At 42.4% G+C, this 27,712-nt stretch overlaps 1 protein-coding gene across 1 annotated transcript in view; it reads right to left on the reverse strand.

Moving 5' to 3' along the window:
* The window catches only part of LOC112850903 (uncharacterized), a 212,892-nt gene extending 185,756 nt beyond the window's left edge, over positions 1–27,136 (reverse strand). Inside the window, exon 1 of the mRNA XM_086690609.1 lies at positions 26,832–27,136. Within this exon, the coding sequence (XP_086546735.1) occupies positions 26,832–26,843 (12 nt within the window). The 5' untranslated portion in view covers positions 26,844–27,136. The remainder of the gene's footprint in view (positions 1–26,831) is intronic.
* Between the last annotated feature and the right edge of the window lie 576 nt (positions 27,137–27,712).

Raw genomic sequence — 27,712 nt, forward strand, 5'->3', positions numbered from 1 at the left:
GTGCTAGCAACCTACCTTAAGATAGCAGTTTATAATCTTTTATTTCTTTAAATTTTTTTTTCAACGTTTATTTTATTTTTGGGACAGAGAGAGAGCATGAACGGGGGAGGGGCAGAGAGAGAGGGAGACACAGAATTGGAAACAGGCTCCAGGCTCTGAGCCATCAGCCCAGAGCCCGACGCGGGGCTCGAACTCACGGACCGCAAGATCGTGACCTGGCTGAAGTCGGACGCTTAACCGACTGCGCCACCCAGGTGCCCCTATAATCTTTTAATAAAGGACATATAGGGCTCATTTGTGCCTTGCTGGATGGTGGCTAAGGAACCCATGGGTGTCTGAGCATCAGGGATACAGGATCAAGCTTTAGATGCTGCATCTGAGATCTGGAGAAAAGTTCTATCGTCTGTGTTTATTTGAGCCTGTACAGTCATATAGGGACCCTCTCCCAAAAGCATGTCCATTTCAATAGGTATTCCATTCTTTAAATTCTCCATAGCTCTAATTTGTAAGGCATCTTTAAATTCTTGCAACCAGAAGGAATATTGAACCCCAAGGGTATCCTCCCCCTATTCCATCCCTAATTCCCTTGGTAAAGGTGATTGAGAGTCCATTTCGACATTTGCTTTTGTGGAGCTCCTTAAACATCTAGAAAAGGAGGTGATCATGCTGAGGTGCCTGACCTTGAGCCCGTCGAATGGGGAAGGCCATAGCAAAACCTTCCTGTTCTTGTCTTTCTTTCAACATGCATCCTACCAAAAAAGTGAAGGGAGTTGAGGGCATTAATGTAGGATCCTCTGGCGGGGCCAGAGGAGAAGACGGAAGAAGAGGAGGGTCCTGCATTAATTTCAGTTAGGGCTTTAAACATATTTGGCAATGTGCCAGGGGCTACGTGTTTTGGGGTCCTAGCCGTAACAGGAGGTGGAGGAGGTAGGTGAATAAGGGGGTAGGGAGATTAAGTCCTGCCAACTATTTTTATCAGGGTTTTTTTTGTAAAGCGTGAATGGCAATGTGGCGTAAGTTCCAAGTATGTAAATGAGAGATCATTAGCGGGCCAAGAGCACTTTTTTTTTTTTAACATTTATTTTTGAGACAGAGAGAGACAAAGCATGAACGGGGCAGGGTCAGAGAGAGGGAGACACAGAATCTGAAACAGGCTCCAGGCTCTGAGCTGTCAGCACAGAGCCCCACGCGGGGCTTGAACCCACGAACCGTGAGATCAGGCCGAAGTCAGCCACTTAACTGACTAGTGAGCCACCCAGGCGCCCCCTAATATCCTCGTAATTCCTTAAGTGAAAAGAGCACTAGAGGCATCTTTCGGTCCAATATTTGGTCTTCGATCTCATCTGTGACAGAGTTCCTAAATCCCTTGGAATGTCCTGGGTGACAGGAGCAGCTCTTGTTCTTAATAAACTTTTTATTTAAAATTTTTTAATGTTTATTTATTTTTGAGACTGAGAGAGACAGAGCATGAGCAGGGGAGGGTCAGAGAGAGGGAGACACAGAATCTGAAACAGGCTCCAGGCTCTGAGCTGTCAGCACAGAGCCCGACGCAGGGCTCGAACTCACGGAGTGTGAGATCATGACCTGAGCCGAAGTCGGCCGCTTAACCGACTGAGCCATCCAGGCGCCCCCCAAGAGCACTTTTCAAGCAGCGCCTTACATGCCCCCATTTGGCCACTTTAAGGGACCCCTTAGTGGGGTATCATGGGCATTGCTGATAAATCATAAAAAGCAACTGGGTTGAATCTCTGTCTGGGCCTTTACATCCTGATGATTGCAAAAGCATATGGAGTTACTTCTGCTGTTTAGATAGTGAAACTCCCATGACAGGCGATCATAAAAACACAAGTAAAAGAGACAAGAAGATGAGGGGTTCTGCACACCTGATTGGAACAGGAAAGATTAGGCAACAAATGCCGCCGGATCCTACCTAAATAAGCATTATGGGCATCGCGTGCCAGTAGTTCCTACCTGAATGAGAGAACATCCTTTTCCCTTTCTGGGCTTGAGAGAGGAGGTATGTATCTGGGAGCTAGTCGATTCTGCTGGTCCCTGTTTGGGCACCGCTTGTAGCCACGCACTGAAGACAAAGTTCTCAGGCACTTAGACTGAGTGGACATGCAGGGCTGCCTCTGCCAGCAAGAGAGCAGCAGCAACAAACTGCACATAATCTTTATTCCATGCTCACCAGGTATAAACATCAAAAAATGTCAGAGCATGGGAGGAAAACACAAAGAGCATCCAGCCAGAGACCCAACACACATCTGGCGTTCATGGGGAAGCATGCAGGAAAGATGTGCGGTTTCAAGAACTGGTAGGTCTGGTTCTTGAAACCAGTTTCAAGAACTGGTGGGTCAGTCTCCTGACTGGCCCCTGGGAGATCATGGGGCTCTGTTCTCATGGTGCTATCACGTCTGACAGCCTTGAGACCAGAACATCGCTGATGCTTCAGCAATGACCCCATTCACTGTCCCAGGGCTTACAATACACTCTAGAAATAACTCCACATTCAGCTGGTCCAAGGTGGGGCCCATGAATTCATACTTTTTTCTGTTGTAACTCAGGAACTAATTTTACTTAGTTTCAGCTCTACTGAAATATGACTGACCAAAAACTATATATGCCTAGGTTATACAAATGGTACTTTGGTATATGTATACCTGGTGATATGATTACCACACCAAGCTAATTATCATATCCTTCACTGCACATAGAGTTCTTTCTTCCTTTTTTTTTTTTTTTTTTAATTTATCTTTGGGACAGAGAGAGACAGAGCATGAACGGGGGAGGGGCAGAGAGAGAGGGAGACACAGAATCGGAAACAGGCTCCAGGCTCTGAGCCATCAGCCCAGAGCCTGACGCGGGGCTCGAACTCACAGACCGCGAGATCGTGACCTGGCTGAAGTTGGACGCTTATCCGACTGCGCCACCCAGGCGCCCCTCTTTCTTCCTTTTTTATGGTGGTAAGGGCCAGGGGGAAATGGGAAATGTTTGTCAAGGGTACAAACTTTCATAAGTTCTGGAGACCTAATATACAGCATGGTGACCATAGTTATAATAATGCATTGCATACTTAAATTTACTAAGGGAATAAATCTAATGAACTTGTACACATCTTCAGATGGTTCTGATGCTAGTCGCCTCAGACCCCACTTATAGTTGCTATGATTTAGTAAAAGGCAGAGAAAACTAGAGCCTGTTTCACTAACCCACATATTTCAACACAAATATTATTTGTTCCCACTACAAGTCTGTACACTTCCTTAAGAGATCATGCTCTCAGTTGGCCCTTTGTAAAATGAGAGGGAACAAGAGACAATTGTAGTGTCTGAACAAGGCTGTATTTGGGAAACAACATTCATTCATTCATCCATTTTTTTTTTTTTATCAAATAAATGTCTCTGGAAACAAACTGGTGGTTGCCAGAAGGGAAGGGAGGGGGAGAGGGGATAGCAAAATGGGTGAAGGGGAGTAGGAGGCACAGCCTTCCGGTTACAGAATGAAAAAGTCATGAAGATGAAAGGCACAGCACAGCAAAGACAGGCAATGATATTTTAATAGTGTCGTATGATGACAGATATGCTTAGACTTATGCTGAGCACAGCATAACATAACTTGTCCAGTGTCTGTATTGTGTACTTGCAACTAATGTAACATTGTATGTCGACTATACTTTAGTAAACAAATTCATAAATAGAGCATCTACTATCCACTCACATACGTGGAAAGATGCATATAGTGTGGGAACTTCACATTATGTGAGTCAATCCTGACATTACCATGGGAGTTGGTTACTACATATCTACATCTTTCCCTGGGTGCTGGGCCTTGGATGCTGGCCCAGAAATTCTGGGGGCAAAGTTTCTCTGTCTCTGTGTCTCTTTGTTTACTTTATTGATCCTAATGATCCTGCATGAGAGAGAAAATAAGTAAGAAGAGGATAAGGAAGCCTGGGTGGCTCAGTCAGTTAAGACTCTTCATTTTGGCTCAGGCTGTGATTTAACAGTTTATAAGATTGAGCCCTGTGTCCTAGATGACAACACAGAGCCTGCTTGGGAGTCCCTCTCTCTCTGCCCCTCCCCCACTCATGTACACATGCACATGCTGTCTCTCTCTCAAAATAAATAGGGAATTTTTTATTTATTTCTGAGAGAGAGAGAGAGAGAGAGAGAGAGAGAGAGAGAGAAAATGCATGAGTGGGGGAGGGGAAGAGAGAGAGCAGGAGATACAGAATCCTAAGCAGGCTCCAGGCTCTGAGCTGTTTGATGCGGGGCTCGAACTCATGAGCCACAAAACCATCACCTGAGCTGAAGTCGGATGCCCAACTGACTGAGCCACCCAGGCACCCCATAAATAAGACATCTTTTCAAAAAAGAACAAGGGAAGGATAGAGAAAAGGCTTTTTGTCTAAGAAGCAAAAGACAAAGGAGAGAATAGAGATTTTGAGATTTGGGAATTCACTTGCATTCATGTATTTTGTGTGTTTCCACCTTGAAGGACAATCAATACGCTTGCTAAAATTGGAAGATGGGTTGCTGCAAGGTACTCCTGAAGCACATGTTTTAGCCAGAAAGATACAAATGCACTCACAAAATTTAGGTCCTCTCTCTGAGTCGGGTGTCAGGAAATAGCACCAATCCTGGACCATCAGGCAATGGGGCTGCCCTGAACTCTGTGGTTCTCTGAGCTGTTCTAGAAAGGCAGAGCCGTGGGAGAGTGTGGGAGAAGGGCCAGGGTGGGGCCACCACCTGGTCTGAGTTTTTCTAGAGGAAACTTGATCTGACAGTTTTCTGTTATGCCCTGCAGACCCAGACAGGCTGTCTCTAGTATAACCAAGCATCACCCCAAATGGAAAATACCTGTAGCATCCAACTGTGGTGTGAGATTCTAAGCGGGTTATAGGATTGTATGTATAGTAGTGTTACTCATCCTTGGAACTGGATTCTAAAGATAAACAGTAAGAAAAATTCACACTACAGGACATTGTGAGAAACCAGGGATGTGCATTCCACAAAACTGTCAGTGTCACACAACATTGGGGGGTGGGGGGGAGGAACTGTTCCAGGGGAAAGATATTAGAGATAAAAGAGTCAAGATGACTAATGCAATCCTTGTACCATGATTGAATCCTGGAGATGAAAACATGGAGATAAGCCATGATTGCACCTCTGGGAGAAAATGTGTATGCAGACTCCCTACTAGAGGAATATATAATAGCAGTGGTAATGTTTGGACTGTGACGAGTATACTGTGGTTATGTATGAGAATGATCTTCTTGTTAGGAGAAAAATATTCTGATGCTGGAAGGGGAAAGATACCAAGATGCCTATATGTTACTGTAAAACTAAATAATGGAAACTTCACGGAAATTGAGTCAGCCAGCCAGAAGGGGGCGCTCCCATGCTTTACCACTGCAGACCCCAACAGGAAGAAGCCTATACTCTACTTCCTCTGCAAGATGAAGAAAGGATTTCTCCTTGCCTGTCAACAGCCCAGCCAACAAGACATTGCCCCAACTCACCAATGAGAAGCCACTACACTTCAAACACCCAGTTTGCTCCAATGGACATTTTGTTTATAACAGCCCTCCCAACCCCATGCCTTCCTCTAGAAAAGTGTGTTCCTCTACTTTGTTCTCCACACTTTGCTACTGTTTGCCATAGCTTGCTTGTCCCTATTTGCAATTCTCTGCTTTTCCCAAATGGATCCACTTTTGCTGGCAAAATAACTTTTCTTTTTAAGGTCAACATTATTCTCACATAATAAATGCTAAAAACATACACAGAGAAAGAAGATGTGGTTACATGGCGAATTTCAATGTGTATAGACAAAGAGTATGCAGTTGTCTTTTGTGCTGTTGAAGTATTCCCTGTAATCCCCTTTGCTACCATAATTCTCTGCATTTTTTTTTAGCCCTCAGCATCCAATGTCCCCCATTTAACTTCTTTGCATACGTTGTCCCTTGTGGCCTCAAAACCCCCAATAGTTTTTTTTAATGTTTATTTTTAAGAGATAAAAATAACAGGAGTGTGATGGGGGGGGGGGGCAGGGGGAGCAAAGACAGAGGGAGACAGAGGATCTGAAGCAGTCTTTGCACACTGACAGCACAAAACCCATTGTGGGACTCGAACTCATGAACGATGAGATCATGATCTGAACCAAAGTCTGACACTTAACCGACTGAGCCACCTAGGTGGCCCCACTCTGATTTAATCTCTGTGCCCTTCAGCCCCATTCTTTGACCATCTGCACTCTCCCCTTGTACCCTCTGTCCCTCACCACCATGCTCCCTGGGTTCCATCTTTCCCTAGGCTTCCCTTTCTGTGTCCTCTTTCTTACCCTGCACGTTCTTACACTTACATTGTTATACACTCCAGCTTTCCTGCCATGCACCTCATCCTGAAGAGGCAATGGTCACTGCACTCTTTAAATGATACACATTGTGAACGCTGTCCTGGTGGTTTTTGCAGGTTTAGAAAGAGTATAAAAGGTGCAAAAGGCGCCATTTTTCATTCAGCCTGTGTTCTGGAGGCATTACTATTCTTCCACATATGAACATGCTGTCATGGTAAATGTGTGGATGACAGTGCTGTGATAGAGAGCATAGGGTCATGTGTATGTATGTGTAAGTGACCGGTTTTGGTTGTGTGGATGCATGTCCACGAGTGTGTTATGTTTAAGTGTGATTTCTCCACCCTCATGACTCCAATTCCTGACTTAGAAATCAAGGATAATTACACAGTGAACCAGAATCAAATTTCGAGTTGGAAATACCAAGGGTTGGCATATATTTATTTTATATATATTTAAAGAGAGAGAGCACACACGAGCAGGGGAGAAGGCCAAAGGAGGGGAAAGAGAGAGAATCTTAAGCAGACTCCACACCCAGCTCAGAGCCAGATGCCAACCTCCATCTCATAACCTGAACCAAAACCAAGAGCCTGATGCTTAACCAACTAAACCACCCAGGTGCCCTGGTGTGAACTCAGATTTTATATTTCATTTCTTATAATAGTAACGAGTGCCCATGACTTTAGTTTCAACAACAAGTATAGAGGAGTGTGGTAATTATTCAATCCTCCTGAACTGAGTGAGAAAAATTGAATTTTTATATTCTTTAAAGGGGAGATTCTATCTGTAAAACCATCTAATGATGGTGCTTTCATTTGTTTAGTTTTTTCTTCTCTTTCTTTTGTGGATATGGTTTTATTTAGATTTCCTGTATTATTGAGGTCAATATTGCTCAATCACATTTTCCCACAAAAAAAAATATGTTTAACCATCTAACTTTAAAATTCACTGGCATTGAGTTGTGCAATGAATCTAATAATTTCTAATGCACATGAGTGGCTTCATGTTCTCCTTTCACTTATATCTCATTGAATACCCCTATCAAGTATGTTGTCAGATTCCAAGTTTCTGCTCACAAATTAAGAGATGGTACACCTCTGTGTCTGCCAATTAGTAAAGAATTCATTTTTCAGGAGAATAACAGCTCAGCAAAGCAGGGAATCTAGTCAGTCAGTGAGCTACATTTTCAGTCCACCACATGTCAAATGTCAGAACTGCCTTTTCTCTATAGGAGATCCTGTCTGCCTCCAGGTATCAAGCAAAAAATGAGCCTCTCCTAAACTCCACAATGGTCTCTTTACAGATGCTAACAGAAGGTTGTGATGGTTTTTGGTAGTTACCAACAGGGATTCTTCCCCCCCATAAAAGCTTCCAGTTCCCCAAGCCTGCACTACAGTGAAATAACATGGGGCTCGAATTCACAAACCATGAGATCATGACCTGAGCAGAAGTCAGATGCTTAATCGACTACACCACCCAGAAACCCTGATAATTGCAGTTCTGAAGGGAGATGAGGTCATAGAATCACAAACCCATATCTCAGGGTCTGGCTGCCTCCCTGTCACACATGCAAGGGCAGTTGCAACCCTCACACTAGGTACACCTTCCTGGCGCTAGTATATTTTCTGTTTCAGTGTGAGGGACAGAGTCTGTAAGGGAAGGAGGCAGATTAACAAGCTGGGTAAGTGATCATGTCAGTAAATGGAATTCTGGGGTAGACCGTACTCCACTTCAAAAGCTGCATAGGAATAAAGAAAATTCCTGAGGCATGAGATGAGCTGGTAGAGAGAATGGGGCTTTTGACGCTATAGCAATCCCCAATGGCTTTTTTAAGTTTATTTTGAGAGAGAGACAAAGTGTGAGTGGGGGAGGATCAGAGAGAGAGGAGAGAGAATCCTAAGCAGGCTTTGCACCAAGAGCATGGAGCCCAATGAGGGGCTCAAACCCATAAACTGTAAGATCATGACCTGAGCCAAGGATCGATCCTGAACTGACTAAGCCACCCGGGTGCCCCAATCCCTGATGGCTCTTAATGTAATTTACTGTACTCCTTACTGGCAGTGTTTTTTTGTGTTTAATCCAAGTAATAAAATCTGATTTTTGAGATGCTTAAGGATTACACTTCTTAAATCTATCTCTTGAGTTTATTTTGACTAACTTTTCAGGATTACCAAAGGGTGTCTGCAATATATCCATGCTTCTAATCATGACTCAGATTGATCTTTTGGAATCATGTAATCTTATACAAGAACGGTCTCTGAATGAAAGTTTCTAAAATAAAAATATTTTTCTCTAACTATGGGTTAGGATGCACGTAAGGGGGACATTGATTCTGTCTCTACTGGAATATCTGTTTTGTGATGATTATGGAGAGACTGTTGAAGGTAGGAAATAAAGAGCATTTAGAAAAAACTTTGCACCATGTGTTTCATAGAGCTGCTGTCAGGCTCATATGCATTTTGTGATGTTTTCTCTGCTTTAAAAATACCTTAGTGTCAAGCCCGAGTTCAACATGCATTTCTCCACAACTTTCTACCATTCACAAGACTTCACACATCTCACTCAATTGGTGAAAGTTTCATTTACCTCAAGTGTGAATAGAGAAATAAGCGATCTGAAAATAGTCAAAACTTCATTTCTACACAAGAGTGTATAAAAGATTGAAGTTTCAGGTCTTATAGTTAGTGAAACAAAGGATGTGATACCCTATGTAACATTATTGTTCCATTACTGTGATATATAACACCGTATTTTGACCCTGGTATACAAGCAAATGAGTCTTATTAAATAATTGAGTCATTCTGCTTTCATTAAATCCAAGTTGGTCATGGGGCAGATTCTACCGCCCCGGTAGATTCTACCGGTAGAACTATTCTACCGCAATAGTTCACCTAACTTAATAAGAATCCCAAGTCTTTTTCCCTAGTTGATATTGATCTGCAGAATGTTTATACCAAAAACAAAACAAACAACAACAAAAAAAACTCGTGAAAAAAATTGTCGAAAAACTATCAACCTAAACTAAAATGTCAAGGCATAAGAAACTAAATAAACCTCTAAATTATTTGAAAACCCAGCTGTCATGATTTATTAGCATAGCACAGTAGATAAGAGCATCTTCTTTGCTACAAACCCAGCCACTCTGCCCCTAAGCAGTGTATGCATTTTCACATATTGGCTAAACATTGTGTGCCTACTTCATTTTCCTCTGCAAATGAAAACTACATGTGGGCCTATATTAAGGAGTTACGAAGATTTTAAAAATACATGTACAGTGTTCATACCAGTGACTCATATAAATTGTTCATTTTTTTAATATTTTTGAGACAGAGAGCATACATGAGTGGGGGAGGGGCAGACAGAGAAGGGGGGTACAGAGGAACCAAAGCGGACTCTGTGCTGAGAGCAGACAGCCCGATGAGGAACTTAAAGCCATGAACGCAAGATTATGACCTGAGCCAAAGTCAGATGTTTAAGCAAGTGAGCCACGCAGGTGCCCCCATATAAATAGTTAAAGTCTTATATGGTCAAGGATTGGAAGCCTCTTAACAAAAGGACTTATTTTTTAATAATTTCTTTTTCAGTGGGAACTAGTAGTAAATGTGGAATCTCAGCTTCAGTTGACGTGCTCCATATAAGTCCTGCCTCATATTTCCATGTAGGACTGTGTGGACATGAAGGTGAATCTCAGTCATCTGGAAGCCAGCAGAATGGCCTCCAGCCACTTGACAACAGGACTTCTATTTCTATTACAGACGTTAGTTGAAATCCTGAGGAATTTCTTTCTTCTTTCCCATTATATCCTTTTATTCCACTGGGAACGGGTTGAGGTCCACAGATCTGATTCTCAAACACCTGACCGTAGACAACTCTTTGGTTATTCTTTGGAGTCATCTAGACAATGGCAGCTTTGGGGCTGACAGATATTCTCAACGATTTTGGATGGAAATTTGTTTGCAGGGGGCAGGGGTGTGTCCATTGGCACCACCTGCCTCTTGAGTGTCTTTCAGGCCATCATGATTAGTCCTTGGAACTCCAGGTGGGCAGACCTTAAAGTGCAATCTCCCAAGTACATGCAGGCCTATATGTCCCTTAAGTGGATGCTTCATATGCTGATAAATTCGATTTGCCCTATAATTTGTGGCTGGCCAACTGAACAGGAAAAATATCATCAAGAAGAAATATTTTGGATACTGTTCTGCTAAATTTCAGAGAGAAATCACAATGTCACTATTTGTGCATGGTTATAATTCCCTGGTGTTACACCTCTGGGGCTGATCTGGGGCAGTGGCTCCACGATTTTTATGCTGTCCTGACACAAGAAGCAAGTCCAACACTTTCATAGAAATCAGGTCCCCAGAGACGAGAGCTACCCAGAGTATCCTTGTCTTTTTGAGCACCCTTATATCATTGTACAGCCTCCCCTCCATCTTCCAGTTGTATATTGCTCTTGTTAATAACCCCAATCACTGCTGGTGAACATCTCTGCACGTATTTGCTGCACGTTTCCCAACTGTCCTCCCCTTTCTTCTCATGAGTCATGACTCCAATCTATCTGGGCTCTGTTGGGACTGGAGAAGGAATACAAATCCTCCTAATATAATCAGAGAGATGTGAATTCTAGGTTTTACACAACGTTCTGATGTTATATTCATTCGTCTCCTGCCAAGTCCTAAGTTCTTTTAACACATTACGGGCAAGCAGTGACCAAGACAGATTGAGCTTTGCCCCAGTAATGAAAAGTAAACTGTAATAGCAATTGTAAATGAAATTCTGTGTGTTTGTTGTCGACTTGTAGAATTCTAATGTTATTAATGCTTACAGTGGAAAAGTCCAGAGTCTATACATTAATAAAACATTAGGTGCTAAAACAAACTGGAGATGACAGAGAAATATCTGAGTGTGTAACTTTCAATGCGACAAATCAAAATGTCCCAGATGTTAATTAGGAATGGGAATTTAGGACAATTTTATCAATAAGGAATCACATAGAAGATGATCATTCAAGAAACTGAAGAAAAAATGGACACACAAAGGTAGCAGAGAAATGGTGGGTCAACATACCATCCATCCTAGAGAGAGGACATTCATTTGAAGTATGAAGTTATGGAGGAACCTTAGCATATTTAAATTTTATTTGTGTGAAAATGGCCATATATGAACTTACATTAAAGGAGAGCAAACCCTGATTTACTTGCTGATCTTTTAAAGGTATCTAGTGAATATGAGAAACTTATACACAGTGTCTTGGATCAAAGGCAATTTGTTTTGCTTTATTTAGTGATTATATCAATTGACCATATAAGTATTAGGACTTTTAAGGGTTTGCACTCATGATCTTCAAAGTGAAAAAGTCTGTAATAAAGTTGTTATTAAATCTGAAGGTTTTGCATAGTCACTTAAGGAGAGGAAGTCTTTGTCTATGGGGAGTTTGTGACTTTTGGATTCCAATGGGAACGTAATGAATATTCCTCCACTCTTAGGAAATATTTTAATACAGCTTTCTCTGGAACAACAGTGTAAGCCTGATTCAAGATATTAAGCATTCAAAGAAGTAGACAGATCACTTTGACCTACTAATACTGATATATAGAGTGATATACACAGCATATACATATGTATGTAAAATTATATAAATAGATATATAGGATATATATAAAGATATATATAAAGATATATATAGGATATATATAGGATATATATATATATATATATATATATATATATTTATGATATATATATATGATCCTCTGCCACAATGAGGTTCGAAGCTTGTGGAGCCTAGAATATTTTCCAAAATAGTTTTCTCATGAGGCGCCTGGATGGCTCAGTCTGTTAAGCGTCCGACTTCAGCTCAAGCCACAATCTCATGGTTTTTGAGTTCAAGCCCCCCATCAGGCTCTCTGCTGTCAGTACCGAACCCACCTTGAATCCTCAGTCTCCCTCTCTCTGCCCCTCCCCCCTCCTCCTCCCTCCCTCTCTCAAAAATAAATAAAAAGTAAAATATTTTTGTCAGTTGCTAATTACCAATTACCAGTTTCTATTATGAGGTCACACACTACAACCAGACTGTTACGAGTGTTCGGGAGAAAGGGTTTCTCTTCCATCATCCCTGGAGAGCAAAAATGCTCTCATATGGAGGGAAGCAGACCAGGCTCAAGTCTGACACATGAGGGATGGGCACCAAGCTTGTGTGTGTCAGTGGATTCTAGGTTTTCCTGAGAAATTCTTCTACTGGAACTTCAGTTCTTTCCTAATCTTCAGACCACTGAGCTGTGCCATGATTCATAAGTAGAGAAAAGCAATCAAACAACTCGATAGACTCAGGAATAGACCAATTAAAATGAAATGACAATAATTTCTGTTATGCTAATTTGAACAAATGAAAATCAGTTTGCAAATTAAATAAAATGAACATGTGGTGGGAAAATATAATCTAACAATATTGATCCCAGGATTAAAACGAATTCTAAACAGAATATTCATAAAGAGCATGAATGTTCTAAAAGAGCCTCTCAAAAACAAAAACAAAAACAAAACACCACAGGAAAAGGTTTACTAAGCAGATTCTGCCATTTAAAAAAAAAAAATCAGTGAAGGGCATTTATACATAAAGACTACTGAATAGTTATCTTTCTCACTTTTTTTGTAGTTGGCATTAACTTCCTAATATTGAACAAATATTAAAAATTATTTGATCCTTTCAGATTTCAAGGACGCAAATCCACATTTGATCCCGGTCTCCTTTCCAAAGTCACCACAATCTCCAAGGCATGGATTAAAGTTGTTGGGGCGCCTGGGTGGCGCAGTGGGTTAAGCGTCCGACTTCAGCCAGGTCACGATCTCGCGGCCCGTGAGTTCGAGCCCCGCGTCGGGCTCTGGGCTGATGGCTCAGAGCCTGGAGCCTATTTCCGATTCTGTGTCTCCCTCTCTCTCTGCCCCTCCCCCGTTCATGCTCTGTCTCTCTCTGTCCCAAAAATAAATAAACGTTGAAAAAAAAAAATGAAAAAAAAAAGTTGTTACAGGGGATAACTATATTCTACTATACACACAGACCATATGTACACATGGACAGGTACAAATACAAGCCTCCATTAACACTCAAACATTCAAATACACAATCACATATACTCACACGCAGTCACCTATATACTCACACACTTAGTCCCACATTCACCAACATCCATGCAGACCACATACCATATAGAGACTGCCTCACAACCCACACACTCATGATGAAACACACTTATGAGGACACAATCTCACAGTCGCACTCAGGTTCACAAAATCTCATTCAGCCACATGGGGGAGTGTATCTCCACAAAGTGTTTGTATGTGGAAAAAGATCAACTACAACCCTCTGGATGTCTGCAAACAAAAGCTCTTTCCACTCTTTACACTCCTTCCAACAGAGCAAGCTTTCACCAGGACCATATTCACAAAGTGAATTCCCATTCTAGGGTGCAGTGCATGATATGAAGACATGAAGGGATACGGTGGGGTAAGAAAGAAGACACAGGCAAAAGACGCAGAGGGATAAATGGAGCTGCAGAGAGCCTGGGGGCTTGGGGTCAAAGAGCCACAAGGGAAGAGAGAACGGGACATGTATTAGGGTCCTAGGGCTGCTGTCACACATTACCACACCTGGGTGTCTAAACACACTGAAAAATTACTGTCTCACAGTTCCAGATGTTCTTAGAAGTCTGAAGTCAAGGGGTGCCTAAGTGGCTCAGTCAGTTCGGTGTCCAACTTCGGTTCAGGTCACAATCTCAGGTCGTGAGTTCAAGCCCTGCATCAGGCTCACTGCGGGCAGCACAGAACCTGCTTCATATCCTCTGTCCCCCCTCTCTCTCTTCCCCTCCCTTGCTCATCCTCGCTCTCTCAAAAATAAAATATGAACAGGGGCGCCTGGGTGGCTCAGTCAGTTAAGCGTCCAACTTCGGCTCAGGTCATGATCTCGCAGTCTGTGGGTTCGAGCCCCATGTCGGGTTCTGTGCTGACAGCTCGGAGCCTGGAGCCTGCTTCGGATTCTGTGTCTTCCTCTCTCTCTGACCCTCCCCCGTTCATGCTCTGTCTCTCTCTGTCTCAAAAATAAATAAATGTTTAAAAAATAAATAAATAAAATATGAACATTTAAGAAATTAAACAAAAAAAGAAGTCTGAATTCGAGCTGGCAGGGGCACACCTTATCTTAAGAATTAAATCTTTCCTCTTTCTAACCTCTGGGGACTGTCGGCTATCCTTAACCTGGCTTGGCTTCTAGATGCATTTCTTAGTCCCTGCTCTCATCATCACACACCATTCTGTGTCTGTCTAAACTTCCTTCTTCTCAGTAGGACAGCGGTCATTGAATTTGGTTTACCCCAAACCAGTATGACTGCATTTTAACTGGATTAGATCTGCAAAGATCCTGTTGCTCAATAAGATTACAATTACAGATACTGAGGGTTAGGACTTGAGTCTATTTATTTGAGGCACACTACGTAATCCACAACATGGCTAAAAGGCACTAGGTAGTTAAATGTCACTGAGGGGTTAAAGTGCACTATGGGTTTTGAGGTTGGGAGTGGAGTGTATGCAGGGACATTAAAGAGAGGAGGGATACGTGTACTGAGGGAATAAGAGGGTGAAGGTAATCGTGGCAAGAAGGGGGATAATGGATGAGAAATTAATTGGCAAAAAGAGTTAGGAGGCAAGGTTGGGTCAAAGGCCTTTGACAAAGGTCAAACCTTTCCGTCTATGAAGGGTTGAAGAACACAGGGATGGAAGGGAGATAGTTGCTTATGAATGGAGTCCTGGGGGTATTCAGTGCTCTAACCAGAGATAAAGGATAAGAAGACAAGAAGATGCCTGAGGAACAATGTGCACAGGAAATAAATGTGAGTGGAGGCAGATCATCCGAGCTGGGAGAACAGTAGGCATCAGTAGGCTTAAGGACCGATGAGAAAGTATCAGGAAGTGTAGGGCTGGGGGTAATGGGTGCAGGGTCATGAGGAAATGAAGGACTCCTGATAAATGATGGCTGGGATACTGAAGGCAGTGGACATAAAAGACACAATAAATGAGCTGACACATTAGAATTAAGGGGTGGGGAAATAAATGGCAATGGAGGAAGAAGGAACGGAGGACGGAGGTTTGGGGGACAATGGAAGGAAGTTTGGATTAAAGGCTCTAGAATCAGGCAAAAAAAGAGGTTAATTGGTACTGAGGTCCAAAGCGAACAAGACGAATGTAGAAAAGCAATGAGGAAACCTAGACGGATCCTTTGGAAGCAGAGTGTCGGGTCTCATGGATACCCACATGTCGTGGGGGGTACAGAGATTGAGGTCACAATGGGGGGATGGAGATGGATGGAGAGAAGGGTTGGATCTGGGGGTGATGGAATTTGCAGGGGATCAATTGGAGGTCATTAATTCATTCTCCTACTCATTAATTACCGCATTTGCATTTGATTCACAATTGTCAAGTTTCTAATTTAAGCCCATGAGTCAATAACCTCACCTCTATAAAATACCCAGTAAGCTTTTCAATGGAATACACAGTAAAGAATCACAGGTAAACTTTTTTTTTAATGTTTCTTAAGAGACAGAGACAGAGAGTGCAGAGAGAGGGAGAGAATTCCAAGCAGGGTCTGTGCTGTCCACATGAACCTGACTCATTGACCATGAGATGATGACCTGAGCTGAAATCAAGAGTCAGACAATTAACTGACTGAGCCATCCAGGTGCCCCAAACCTACCAAATATTTAAATAAATAAAAATATCCATTAATTACCTCCATTTAGTAATAGTTTGGTGTTCAGATAGAACAACTCATTGGTTTGAGGGATTCCTCCTTCTTGTGTAGTTTCAGAGTGCATGTGAACTTTTTTTCTTAACGTTTATTTAGGAGACACAGAGAGAGACAGAGCATGAGCAGGGAAGGAGCAGGGAGGGGAGGGGAGGGGAGGGGAGGGGAGGGGAGGGGAGGGGAGGGGAGGGAAAGGAATGAATCCAAAGCAGGCTCCAGGCTCTGAACTGTCAGCACAGAGCCCAATGCAGGGCTCGAACCCAAGAACCATGAGATCATCACCTGAAAAAAGTCAGAAGCTTAACCAACTGAGCCACCCAGGCACCCCAAGAGTGTAGGTGAAGTTTCATTTGAAGTTTATTTATTTGAGAGAGAGAGCGTGCACAGGAAGGGCAGAGAGAGAGAGGGACAGGGAGAACCCCAAATAGGCTCCTCACTATCAGTGCAAGGAGCACATGACCTATTATATCATGACCTGAGCCAAAATCAAGAGCCAGGTACTTCACCAACTGAACCACCCAGGTGCCGCTGAAATTTCATTTGAAACTTGTTAGGAGTCAGAAGGAAGATGGCGGTGTCGGAGGACACTGGGCTCACTGCATCCTGCTAACCACTTAGATTCCACCCACATCTGCCTAAATAACCCAGAAAACTGCCCGAAGACTAGCAGAATAGACTCTCCGGAGCCAAGCATAGACAAGAGGCCCACAGAAGAGGGTCGGAAGGGCAGAGAGGCGGTGTGTGCTACACGGACTGGTGGGAGGGAGCCAGGGTGGTGGAGGGGCAGACCGCCTGGCAAGGCAGAGCCCCTGAGTCTGGCTTGCAAACATGGAGGGGCCGGACAGCATGTGTTCTGACAGCCAGCAGGACTTAACATCTGGAATGTTATAAGTCAACAGCTCTGCTCCGAGAGCAGGAGGGGTAGAGGACAATGGGAGGGAGAGTTGTTGAGCCCTGGAGGACAGAGCTCAGCTTGGCAGGGAACAAAGGCGCTCACCAGCGCCATCTCCCTCACCCATCCCCCAGCCAAAATCCCAAAGGGAACCAGTTCCCATGAGGGAACTTGCTTGCACCGCTCAAACACCCAACACTGTGCTTCTGTGGATCCAACCCTCCAACAGGTCTGCCTCTCTCCTGGTGCCACAGGGCCCTTCCCGAGGCAGACCACCAAAGGCAAAGTGAGCTGAGTCTGCCCCTCCCACCCCTGTGCACCTTGAGGATCCACCCCAGCTAATACGCCAGATCCCACAGAAGCAGCACCACAAGCCTGGCAGTGTGCAAGTAGCCCAGAGAGGGGCCACACCACTCCACAGTGAGTCCTGCCCCTGGGAGAGGGGAAGATAAGACACACACCTGTCTGACTGTAGCCCCAGCAGTGGGCAGGGTACAGACATTGGGTCTGACTGCAGCCCCACCCACCAACACAACTTACCCCAGACAGCACAGGGGAAGAGCACTGCAGTTCCACGCCACTCCAGGGACTATCCAAAATGACAAAACGGAAGAATTATCCTCAAAAGAAACTCCAGGAAGTAGCGACAGCTAATGAACTGCTCAAAAATGATGTAAGCAACATAACAAAACAAAGATTTAGAATTATAGTCATAAAATTAATCGCTGGGCTTGAAAAAAGTATAGAGGACAGCAGAGAATCTATTGCTACAGAGATCAAGGGACTAAGGAACAGCCAGGAGGAGCTAAAAAATGCTATTAATGAGCTGCAAAATAAAATGGAGATGACCAGGGCTCGGACTGAAAAGGCAGAGGAGAGAATAGGTGAACCAGAAGATAAAATTATGGGAAAAGAGGAAGCTGAGAAAAAGAGAGATAAAAAAATCCAGGAGTATGAGGGGAAAATTAGAGAACTAAGTGATGCACAAAGAGAAATGATCTACGCATAATTGTTATTCCAGAGGAGGAAGAGAGAGGGAAAGGTGCTGAAAGTGTCCTTCAAGAAATCATAGATGAGAACTTCCCTGATCTGGGGAAGGAAAAAGGCATTGAAATCCAAGAGGCACAGAGAACTCCCTTCAGATGTAACTTGAATCAATCTTCTGCACGACATATCATAGTGAAACTGGTAAAATACAAGGATAAAGAGAAAATTCTGAAAGCAGCTAGAGATAAACGCGCTCTAACATATAAAGGGAAACCAATAAGACTCGTGACGGATCACTCTACTGAAACTTGGCAGGCCAGAAAGGAACGGCAGGAAATCTTCAATGTGATGAACAGAAAAAATATGCAGCCGAGAATCCTTTATCCAGCAAGTCTGCCATTGAGAATAGGAGCGATAAAGGTCTTCCCAAACAAAAACTGAAGAAATTCATCACCACTAAACCAGCCCTACAAGAGATCCTAAGGGGGATCCTGTGAGACAAAGTACCAGAGACATCACTACAAGCATGAAACCTACAGACATCACAATGACTCTAAACCCATATCTTTCTACAGTAACACTGAATTAAAATGGACTAAATGCTCCAACAAAAAGACATAGGGTATCAGAATGGATTAAAAAAAAAAAAACAAAAAACAAAAAACAAGAGCCATCTATTTGCTGTCTACAAGAGACTCATTTTAGACCTGAGGACACCTTCAGACTGAAAGTGAGGGGATGGAGAATTATCTGTCATGCTACTGGAAGTCAAAAGAAAGCTGGAATAGCTATGCTTTTATCTACACAAACTAGACTTTAAATTAAATGCTGTAATAAGAGATGAACAAGGGCATTATATAATAATTACAGGGTCTATCCATCAGGAAGAGCTAACAATTATAAATGTCCATGCGCCAAATACGGGAGCCCCCAAATATATAAAACAATTCATCACAAACATAAGCAACCTTGTTGATAAGAATGTGGTCATTGCAGAGGACTTTAATACCCCACTTACAACAATGGATAGATCATCTAGACACAGGATCGATAAAGAAACAAGGGCCCTGAATGATACATTGGATCAGATGGACTTGACAGATACATTTAGAATTCTGCATCCCAAAGCAACAGAATATACTTTCTTCTCGAGTGCACATGGAACATTCTCCAAGATAGATCACATACTGGGTCACAAAACAGCTCTTCATAAGTATACAAGAATTGAAATCATACCATGCACACTTTCAGACCATAATGCTATGAAACTTGAAATGAACCACAGGAAAAAGTCTGGAAAACTTCCAAAAGCATGGAGGTTAAAGAACACCCTATTAAAGAATGAATGGGTCAACCAGGCAATTAGAGAAGAAATTTAAAAATATATGGAAACAAATGAAAATGAAAATACAACAATCCAAATGCTTTGGGATGCAGCAAAGGCAGTCCTGAGAGGAAAATACATTGCAATCCAGGCCTATCTCAAGAAACAAGAAAAATCCCAAATACAAAATCTAACAGCACACCTAAAGGAACTAGAAGCAGAACAGCAAAGACACCCCAAACCTAGCAGAAGACAAATAATAAAGATTAGAGCAGAAATAAACAATATAGAATCTAAAAAAACTATAGAGCAGATCAATGAAACCAAGAGTTGGTTTTTGAAAAAACAAAACTGATAAACCTCTAGCCAGGCTTCTCAAAAAGAAAAGGGAGATGACCCAAATAGATAAAATCATGAATGAAAATGGAATTATAACAAATCCCTCAGAAATACAAGCAATTATCAGGGAATACTATGAAAAATTATATGCCAACAAACTGGACAACCTGGAAGAAATGGACAAATTCCTAAGCACACACATACTTCCAAAACTCAAACAGGAAGAAATAGAAAGCTTGAACAGACCCATAACCAGCGAAGAAATCGAATCAGTTATCAAAAATCTCCCAACAAATAAGAGTCCAGGACCAGATGGCTTCCCAGAGGAATTCTACCAGACATTTGAAGCAGAAATAATACCTATCCTTCTCAAGCTATTCCAAAAAATAGAAAGGGAAGGAAAACTTCCAGACTCATTCTATGAAGCCAGCATTACTTTGATTCCTAAACCAGACAGGGACCCAGAAAAAAAAAGAGAACTACAGGCCAATATCCCTGATGGATATGAATGAAAAAATTCTCAATAACATACTAGCAAATTGAATTCAACAGCATACAAAAAGAATTATTCACCATGATCAAGTGGGATTCATTCCTGGGCTGCAGGCCTGATTCAACATTCGCAAATCAATCAATGTGATACATCACATTAATAAAAGAAAAGAGCCACATGATCCTGTCAATTGATGCAGAAAAAGCATTTGACAAAATTCAGCATCCTTTCTTAATAAAAACCCTCGAGAAAGTCAGGATAGAAGGAACATAAACATCATAAGCCATTTATGAAAATCCCACAGCTAGTATCATCTTCAATGGGGAAAAACTGAGAGCTTTCCCTTTGAGATCAGGAACACAACAGGGATGTCCACTCTCACTGCTTGTTTAACCTAGTGTTAGAAGTGCTAACATCAGCAGTCAGACAACAAAAGGAAATCAAAGGTATCAAAATTGGCAAAGATGAAGTCAAGCTTTCACTTTTTGCAGATGGCATGATATTATACATGGAAAACCCCAAAGACTCCACCAAAAGTCTGCTAGAACTGATACATGAACTCAGCAAAGTCGCAGAATACAAAATCAATGTACAGAAATCAGTTGCATTCTTATACACTAACAATGAAGCAACAGAAAAATAAGGAAACTGATCCCATTCACAATTGCACCAAGAAGCATAAAATACCTAAGGAATAAGCCTAACCAAAGATGTAAAAGATCTGTATGCTGCAAACTATAGAAAGCTTATGAAAGAAATTGAAGAAGATATGAAGAAATGGAAAAACATTCAAGGTTTATGAATTGGAAGAACAAATATTGTTAAAATGTCAATACTACCCAAAGCTATCTACACATTCAATGCAATCCCAATCAAAATTGCACCAGCATTCTTCTCCAAGCTAGAACAAGCAATCCTAAAATTTGTATGGAACCACAAAAGGCCCGAATAGCCAAAGGAATTTTGAAGAAGACCAAAGCAGGAGGCATCACAATCCCAAACTTTAGCTTCTACTACAAAGCTGTCATCATCAAGACAGCATGGTATTGGCACAAAAACAGACACATAGGCCAATGGAATAGAATGGAAACCCCAGAATTAGACCCACAAAAGTATGGCCAACTAATCTTTGACAAAGCAGGAAAGAATATCCAAAAGAAAAAATACAGTCTCTTTAACAAATCGTGCTGGGAGAACTGGACAGCAACATGCAGAAAGTTGAAACTAGACCACTTTCTCACACCATTCACAAAAACAAACTCAAAATGGAAAAAAGGACCTGAATGTGAGACAGGAAACCATCAAAACCCTAGAGGAGAAAACAGGAAGAGACCTCTCTGACCTCAGCCATAGCAATTTCTTGCTGTAATAAGGCATCCCCAAAGGCAAGGGAATTAAAAACAAAAATGAACAATTGGGACCACATGAAGATAAAAAGCTTCTGCACAGCAAAGGAAACAACAAAACTAAAAGGCAACCAATGGAATGGGAAAAGATATTTGCAAATGACATATCGGACAAAGGACTAGTATCCAAAATCTATAAAGAGCTCACCAAACTCCACACCCAAAAAACAAATAACCCAGTGAAGAAATGGGCAGAAAACATGAATAGACACTTCTCTAAAGAAGACATCCAGATGGCCAACAGGCACATGAAAAGATGCTCAATGTGGCTCCTCATCAGGGAAATACAAATCAAAACCACACTCAGATATCACCTCACTCCAGTCAGAGTGGCCAAAATGAACAAATCAGGACACTATAGATGCTGGAGAGGATGTGGAGAAACAGGAACCCTCTTGCACTGTTGGTGGGAATGCAAACTGGTCCAGCCACTCTGGAAAACAGTGTGGAGGTTCCTCAAAAAATTAAAAATAGACCTACCCTATGACCCAGCAATAGCACTGCTAGGAATTTACCCAAGGGATACAGGAGTACTGATGCACAGGGGCACTTGTACCCCAATGTTTATAGCAGCACTCTCAACAATAGCCAAATTATGGAAAGAGCCATCAACTGATGAATGGATAAAGAAATTGCGGTTTACATACACAATGGAATACTACGTGGCAATGAGAAAGAATGAAATATGGCCTTTTGTAGCAATGTGGATGGAACTGGAGAGTGTTATGCTAAGTGAAATAAGTCATACAGAGAACGATACCGTATGTTTTCACTTTTATGTGGATCCTGAGAAACTTAACAGAAGTCCGTGAGGGAGGGGAAGAAAAACAAAAAAAGAGGTTAGAGAGGGAGAGAGCCAAAGCATAAGAGACTCTTAAAAACAGAGAACAAACTGAGGGTTGATGGGGGGGGGGGGGGGGTGGGAGGGAGGGGAGGGTGGGTAATGGGTATTGAGGAGGGCACCTTTTGGGATGAGCACTGGGTGGTGTATGGAAACCAATTTGACAACAAATTTCATATTTAAAAAAAAAAGAAATTCTTTAACCCACAAATGAAATAATTTGTACTTGCTTCAATGTTTACATGAATATTATCATAACAGACTTACTGTCAATCTATTGCTTTCTTTAACCAATGTTACAAGAAGATGGATGTTTTCACACTAGTAGAAAGGATTTACTGCATTCCTAAAACACATCATATCCCACAGTAATTGTAAACACAACACCGTTGTTTATACACTTATACAGTTGAATGTACCAATCTCCTGCTATCACACACAGCATGAAATTTGCAACCTTGATTTGTACACCTGTGACTTAATTGGGTGGTTCTGGGACAGGAGATAGTTGCACCACCATGACTGTGCATTCTTACAAAGGGTGGTCAATTTCTAAATTGCTCTTGCTAATGGATTAAAAAACTGGCAATCCCTTATCAAAATAACACCAGCATTCTTCACAGAGCTAGAACAAACAATCCTAAAATTTGTATGGAACCAGAAAAGACCCCAAATAGACAAAGCAATCTTGAGAAAGAAAACCGAAGCTGGAGGCATCACAATTCCAGACTTCAGGATGTATCACAAAGCTGTAATTATCAAGACAGTATGGTACTGGCACAAAAACAGACACTCAGATCAAGGGAAAAGAACAGACAACCCAAAAATGTATGGCCAACTAATCTTTGACAAAGCAGGAAAGACTATCCAAAGGAATAAAGACAGTCTCTTCAGCAAGTGGTGCTGGGAAAACAGCGACATGCAGAAAAATGAACCTGGACCACTTTCTTACACCATACACAAAAATAAATTCAAAATGGATGAAAGACCTGAATGTAAGACATGAAGCCACCAACATCCTAGAGGAGAAAGCAAGCAAAAGCCTCTTTTGTCCTCGGCCCCAGCAACTTCTTACTCAACATGTCTCTGGAGGCAAGGGAAACAAAAGCAAAAATAAACTATTGGGACCTCATCAAAATTAAAAGCTTCTGCACAGCAAAGGAAACAATCAGCAAAACTAAAAGGCAACCGACAGAATGGGAGAAGATATTTGCAAATATCTTCTTACATTAACAACTCATGTAACAATGGACGTTAGCAAGTATGCAGAGAAAGAGGATCTCTCTTGACTTGCTGGTGGGAATGCCAACTGGTGCAGCCACTCTGGAAAACGGTATGGAGGTTCCTCAAAAAATTAAAAATAGAACTACCCTGCAATCCAGCAATTGCACTACTAGGTATTTATCCAAGGGATACAGGTGTGCTGTTTCAAAGAGGCACATGCACCCCAATGTTTCTAGCAGCACTATCAACAATAGCCAAAGTATGGAAAGAGCCCAAATGTCCATCGATGGATGAATGGATAAAGAAGATGTGGTGTATATATACACACACACACACACACACAATGGATTATTACTTGGCAATCAAAAAGAATGAAATCTTGCCAATTGAAACTACATGGATAGAACTTAGAACTAGAGGATATTATGTTAAGCAAAATTAGAGAAAGAAATATATGAGTTCACTCTTATAAGGACTTTAAGACACAGAACAGATGAACACAAGAGAAGGGAAGCAAAAATAATGTAAAAACAGGGAGGGGGACAAAACATGAGAGACTCTCAATTATGGAGAACAGAGGGTTACTGGAGGGATTGTGGGTGGGGGATGGGCTAAATGGGTAAGGGGCATCAAGGAATCTACCCCTGAAATCATTGTTGCACTATATGCTAACTAACTTGGATGTAAATTTTATAAATTAATAATAAAGAAAAAATTTACAGATAATGAACAACAACAAAAATCTCAGACACCCTAGAGCGTACTCTGATTTTTCATTTCTTCCCTCTGGCATTTTCTGTGCCCATCACTGTCCTCATACTTGCTCACTCATGGCCCAGCGTACCTGCCCCACCAACATGCATCAAACAATGTTCCATGCAGCAAAGGAGGCAATGGAAATCTGATAGGACTTAGAGAACTGGATCTGAAGTCTTCTGTTTTCATTCAGGGAAGGCCCTCTTCCCCAAGTCACTACTCCCTCCAAGTTTTTGACCAGAATTGTGATATATGGGTTAGTCTAATTAGAAATCGTAGCACTGGGTGTTGTATGGAAACCATTTTGACAGTAAATTTCATATATTGAAAAAAAAAAAGAAAAAGAAATCGTAGCACTGGTGGACACGTAAGATATTTGCAAATGGCTCTCGTTCTCTGCACGGTTTCACAGCATTTAACAAAAAGGCCATCACACTTTGCCCTGAAATTAGCCCTTAGAATTTAGAATATCCTTAAACTTCATGCACAGGGATTTATTCTACATGCAAATGGACTGCTGATGAAGAGCTGCATAAACCTGCAGTTATTTACAGTCTTATGGTAAAAGCCAGCAACTTTTGCAAAGCTGGCCTTTTGCAACTACGAGGACGGAACTGGAGGGTATTATGCTAAGCAAAATTAGTCAGAGAAAGACAAATATCATATGACTTCACTCATATGAGGACTTTGAGACAAAACAGATGAACATAAGGGAAGGGAAACAAAAATAATATAAAAACAGGGAGGGGGACAAAACAGAAGAGACTCATAAATGTGGAAAACAAATTGAGAGTTACTGGAGGGGTCGTGGGAGGGGGAATGGGCTAAATGGGTCAGAGGCATTAAGGAATCTACTCCTGAAATCATTGTTGCACTATATGCCAAATAACTTGGATGTAAATTAAAAAATAAATTAATCTGAAAAAAAAACCCAAAAACCTGTGATAGCCTATCAACTAGGTTTGCACTGTCAAAGAAATTAAATAAGGAAGCCACAGCCTGAGGTGGTTCTAATGCCTCAGTAGCCTCTGTAAGCAAATCACAACTTAATTCACAGTCACTGCACTGGAACATAAGAAAATGAACTTAAGAACAATTACAGTCAACTAGGGCTTCAAAAATAAGGCGAATGCTTAAGGTATATCCAGCCAAACACTCTCTCTGCTTTGCTTCCACATCCTCTCTGTAAAAACCTCATCACTACCTTCTACAAGTGGAGCATGCCTAACCTCTGAATAGATCATTTTAACTGGCCAAATGAACTCTTGTAAATGTGAATTTACATATCAGTTCATCATTTAACACCACACAGTATCACCTTCCATTTTGACCACTTTTCTCACATGGCATGAATATCTTACCCACTTCCATTGTGGGCATAAGAGTCCGTGACCTCTTTCCCTGTCCTTCACGTCCCACTTTTGCACATGCGCATCAGACACCAATGAACCTCCCCTCACTTACCCAGACTTCACTCTTGGTAATAGCTCCCCACAATGCCTGCGCACATAGAGGTTTCCGCTAGTTCTGCACGTGCGCAGAGGACTCCTGGCGCACACCGCCTGGTTTGCTTATACAGTTACATAGTTGAATGTTTCTGTCTTCTGCTATCACACATATCATGAAATGCGGATCTTTGATTTGTACACATGTGACTTAACTGGGTGGTTCTGGGACCTCAGACTGTTGCCCCATCATGACTGCACATCCTTATGAGGGGTAGACAGTAGCGAACAAGGGGAAGGGGAAAGCTTAACATCCTACTAACTGTGTTTCCACTGTTAAACGGGGAAGCCATAGCCTGAGGTGACTAATGCCTCCGTAGCCTCTGCAAGCGAACCACAACTTAATTCACAGTCACTGCCCTGGAGTGGAAGAAAATGAACTTAACAACAAACAATTACAGCCAACTAGGCCTTCAAAATAAGGCAAACGCTTAAGACATGTCCAATCACTCTCCTTGCTCTGCTTCCACATCCTCTCTGTAAAAACCTTACCACTATTTCCTATAAGCGGAGCATGCATAACTATTTGAATCGACAGATTAACGCGTCAGATTAATTCTTGAAAGTTTGAACGTACATCCGTTCATCTCTTAACACTACACAGTACCACCTTTCATTTTAAGCACTTTCCTCCCGTGGCCTAAACATTTCGCCCACTTCCAACGGGGCAAGGAACAGGCTCGTTTCCCTGCCCCGCCTTGATCGCCTTCACACATGCGCACAAGAAACAAAGAGGACTCTGCCCTCACTTGCCCAGACTTCACCCTAGTAATGGCTCCCCACAGCGCCTGCGCAGTTTCCCACCAGTTACGCACACGCGCGCAAAAGACCTCCGGCACACAACGCCCCGCTCAGGACTAAAGCCTGCAATCCTGTGCTCCTCCCTTCACCAGCCTTGAATCCCATTTCAAGCAAGTACTCACAACTGAGTTCATAGTTCAGACGAGCTGGCAACCAGTCCTCCCTCAGGCTTATGTTCTTATCCAGTGTTTTTGATGCCCTCTCCCGTTTCTGCTTTTCCTAGTGCCAAAACTTCACACATGCGCACAAACAGAATTCAGGTGAACCCCGCCCCAAGGACCTGAGTCCGGCACCTCCCACAACACAGAGAACCACAGAGCAGACGGGGATCGGGGACTGGCCATCCAGAATCACGCTGTGTAAAATCAAGGCACAAACGCCCGTCAGTCACAGCACTGCAGGGGACCTTCTGACACCTCCCTCCTCCTCCCTCCCCCTCCCCTTTAAAGGCCTCAGCACAGCCTCCCCCTCTGCTCTCTTCACCTCAGAGCTAGCAGCATCTTGAAATGCACAAAACGCTGCCTTCTCCTTGACTTTGTCGCAGGAAAGCTTCAGAAAAAAAGTTCCTGCGTGGACACTTACCTGTGAGTTTCTCCTTCCCAGTTTCAGATGTCCTCCCCTCCCACAGACAGCCGCACATCCTGCCACAGCTCAGAGAAAGTGGGCTGCACTAACTTGCCCCTTCCAAGTCCACGCCGAACAGACTATCGTCGTCTTTTCTACTGAAAGGCCGACGCAGCCCTTCCAGATACGTCTGCGAATCCTCGTGCATCACCCTGGCCTCACCTGAGAAGTCACCTGGAGCTCATAGTTAAAGCAGCACCGATGCTCTCACACTGACCAATAGACAGACTCCGGCAGAGGGCACAGGTGATACTGGTTCTTAAATCTCACCATGGGATGCTTATTGTGAACCCAGGCTCATAAGCAGTTCGGTGCTTTCAGATTTTCATGTGCATATAAATCATGTGGTGTCCAGGTCCCATAGAAGAAATGGTGATTC

This window comes from Puma concolor, chromosome E2 (genome assembly GCF_028749965.1).
Source record: "Puma concolor isolate L17-30 chromosome E2, mPumCon1.1.hap2, whole genome shotgun sequence".
NCBI lineage: Eukaryota > Metazoa > Chordata > Mammalia > Carnivora > Felidae > Puma > Puma concolor.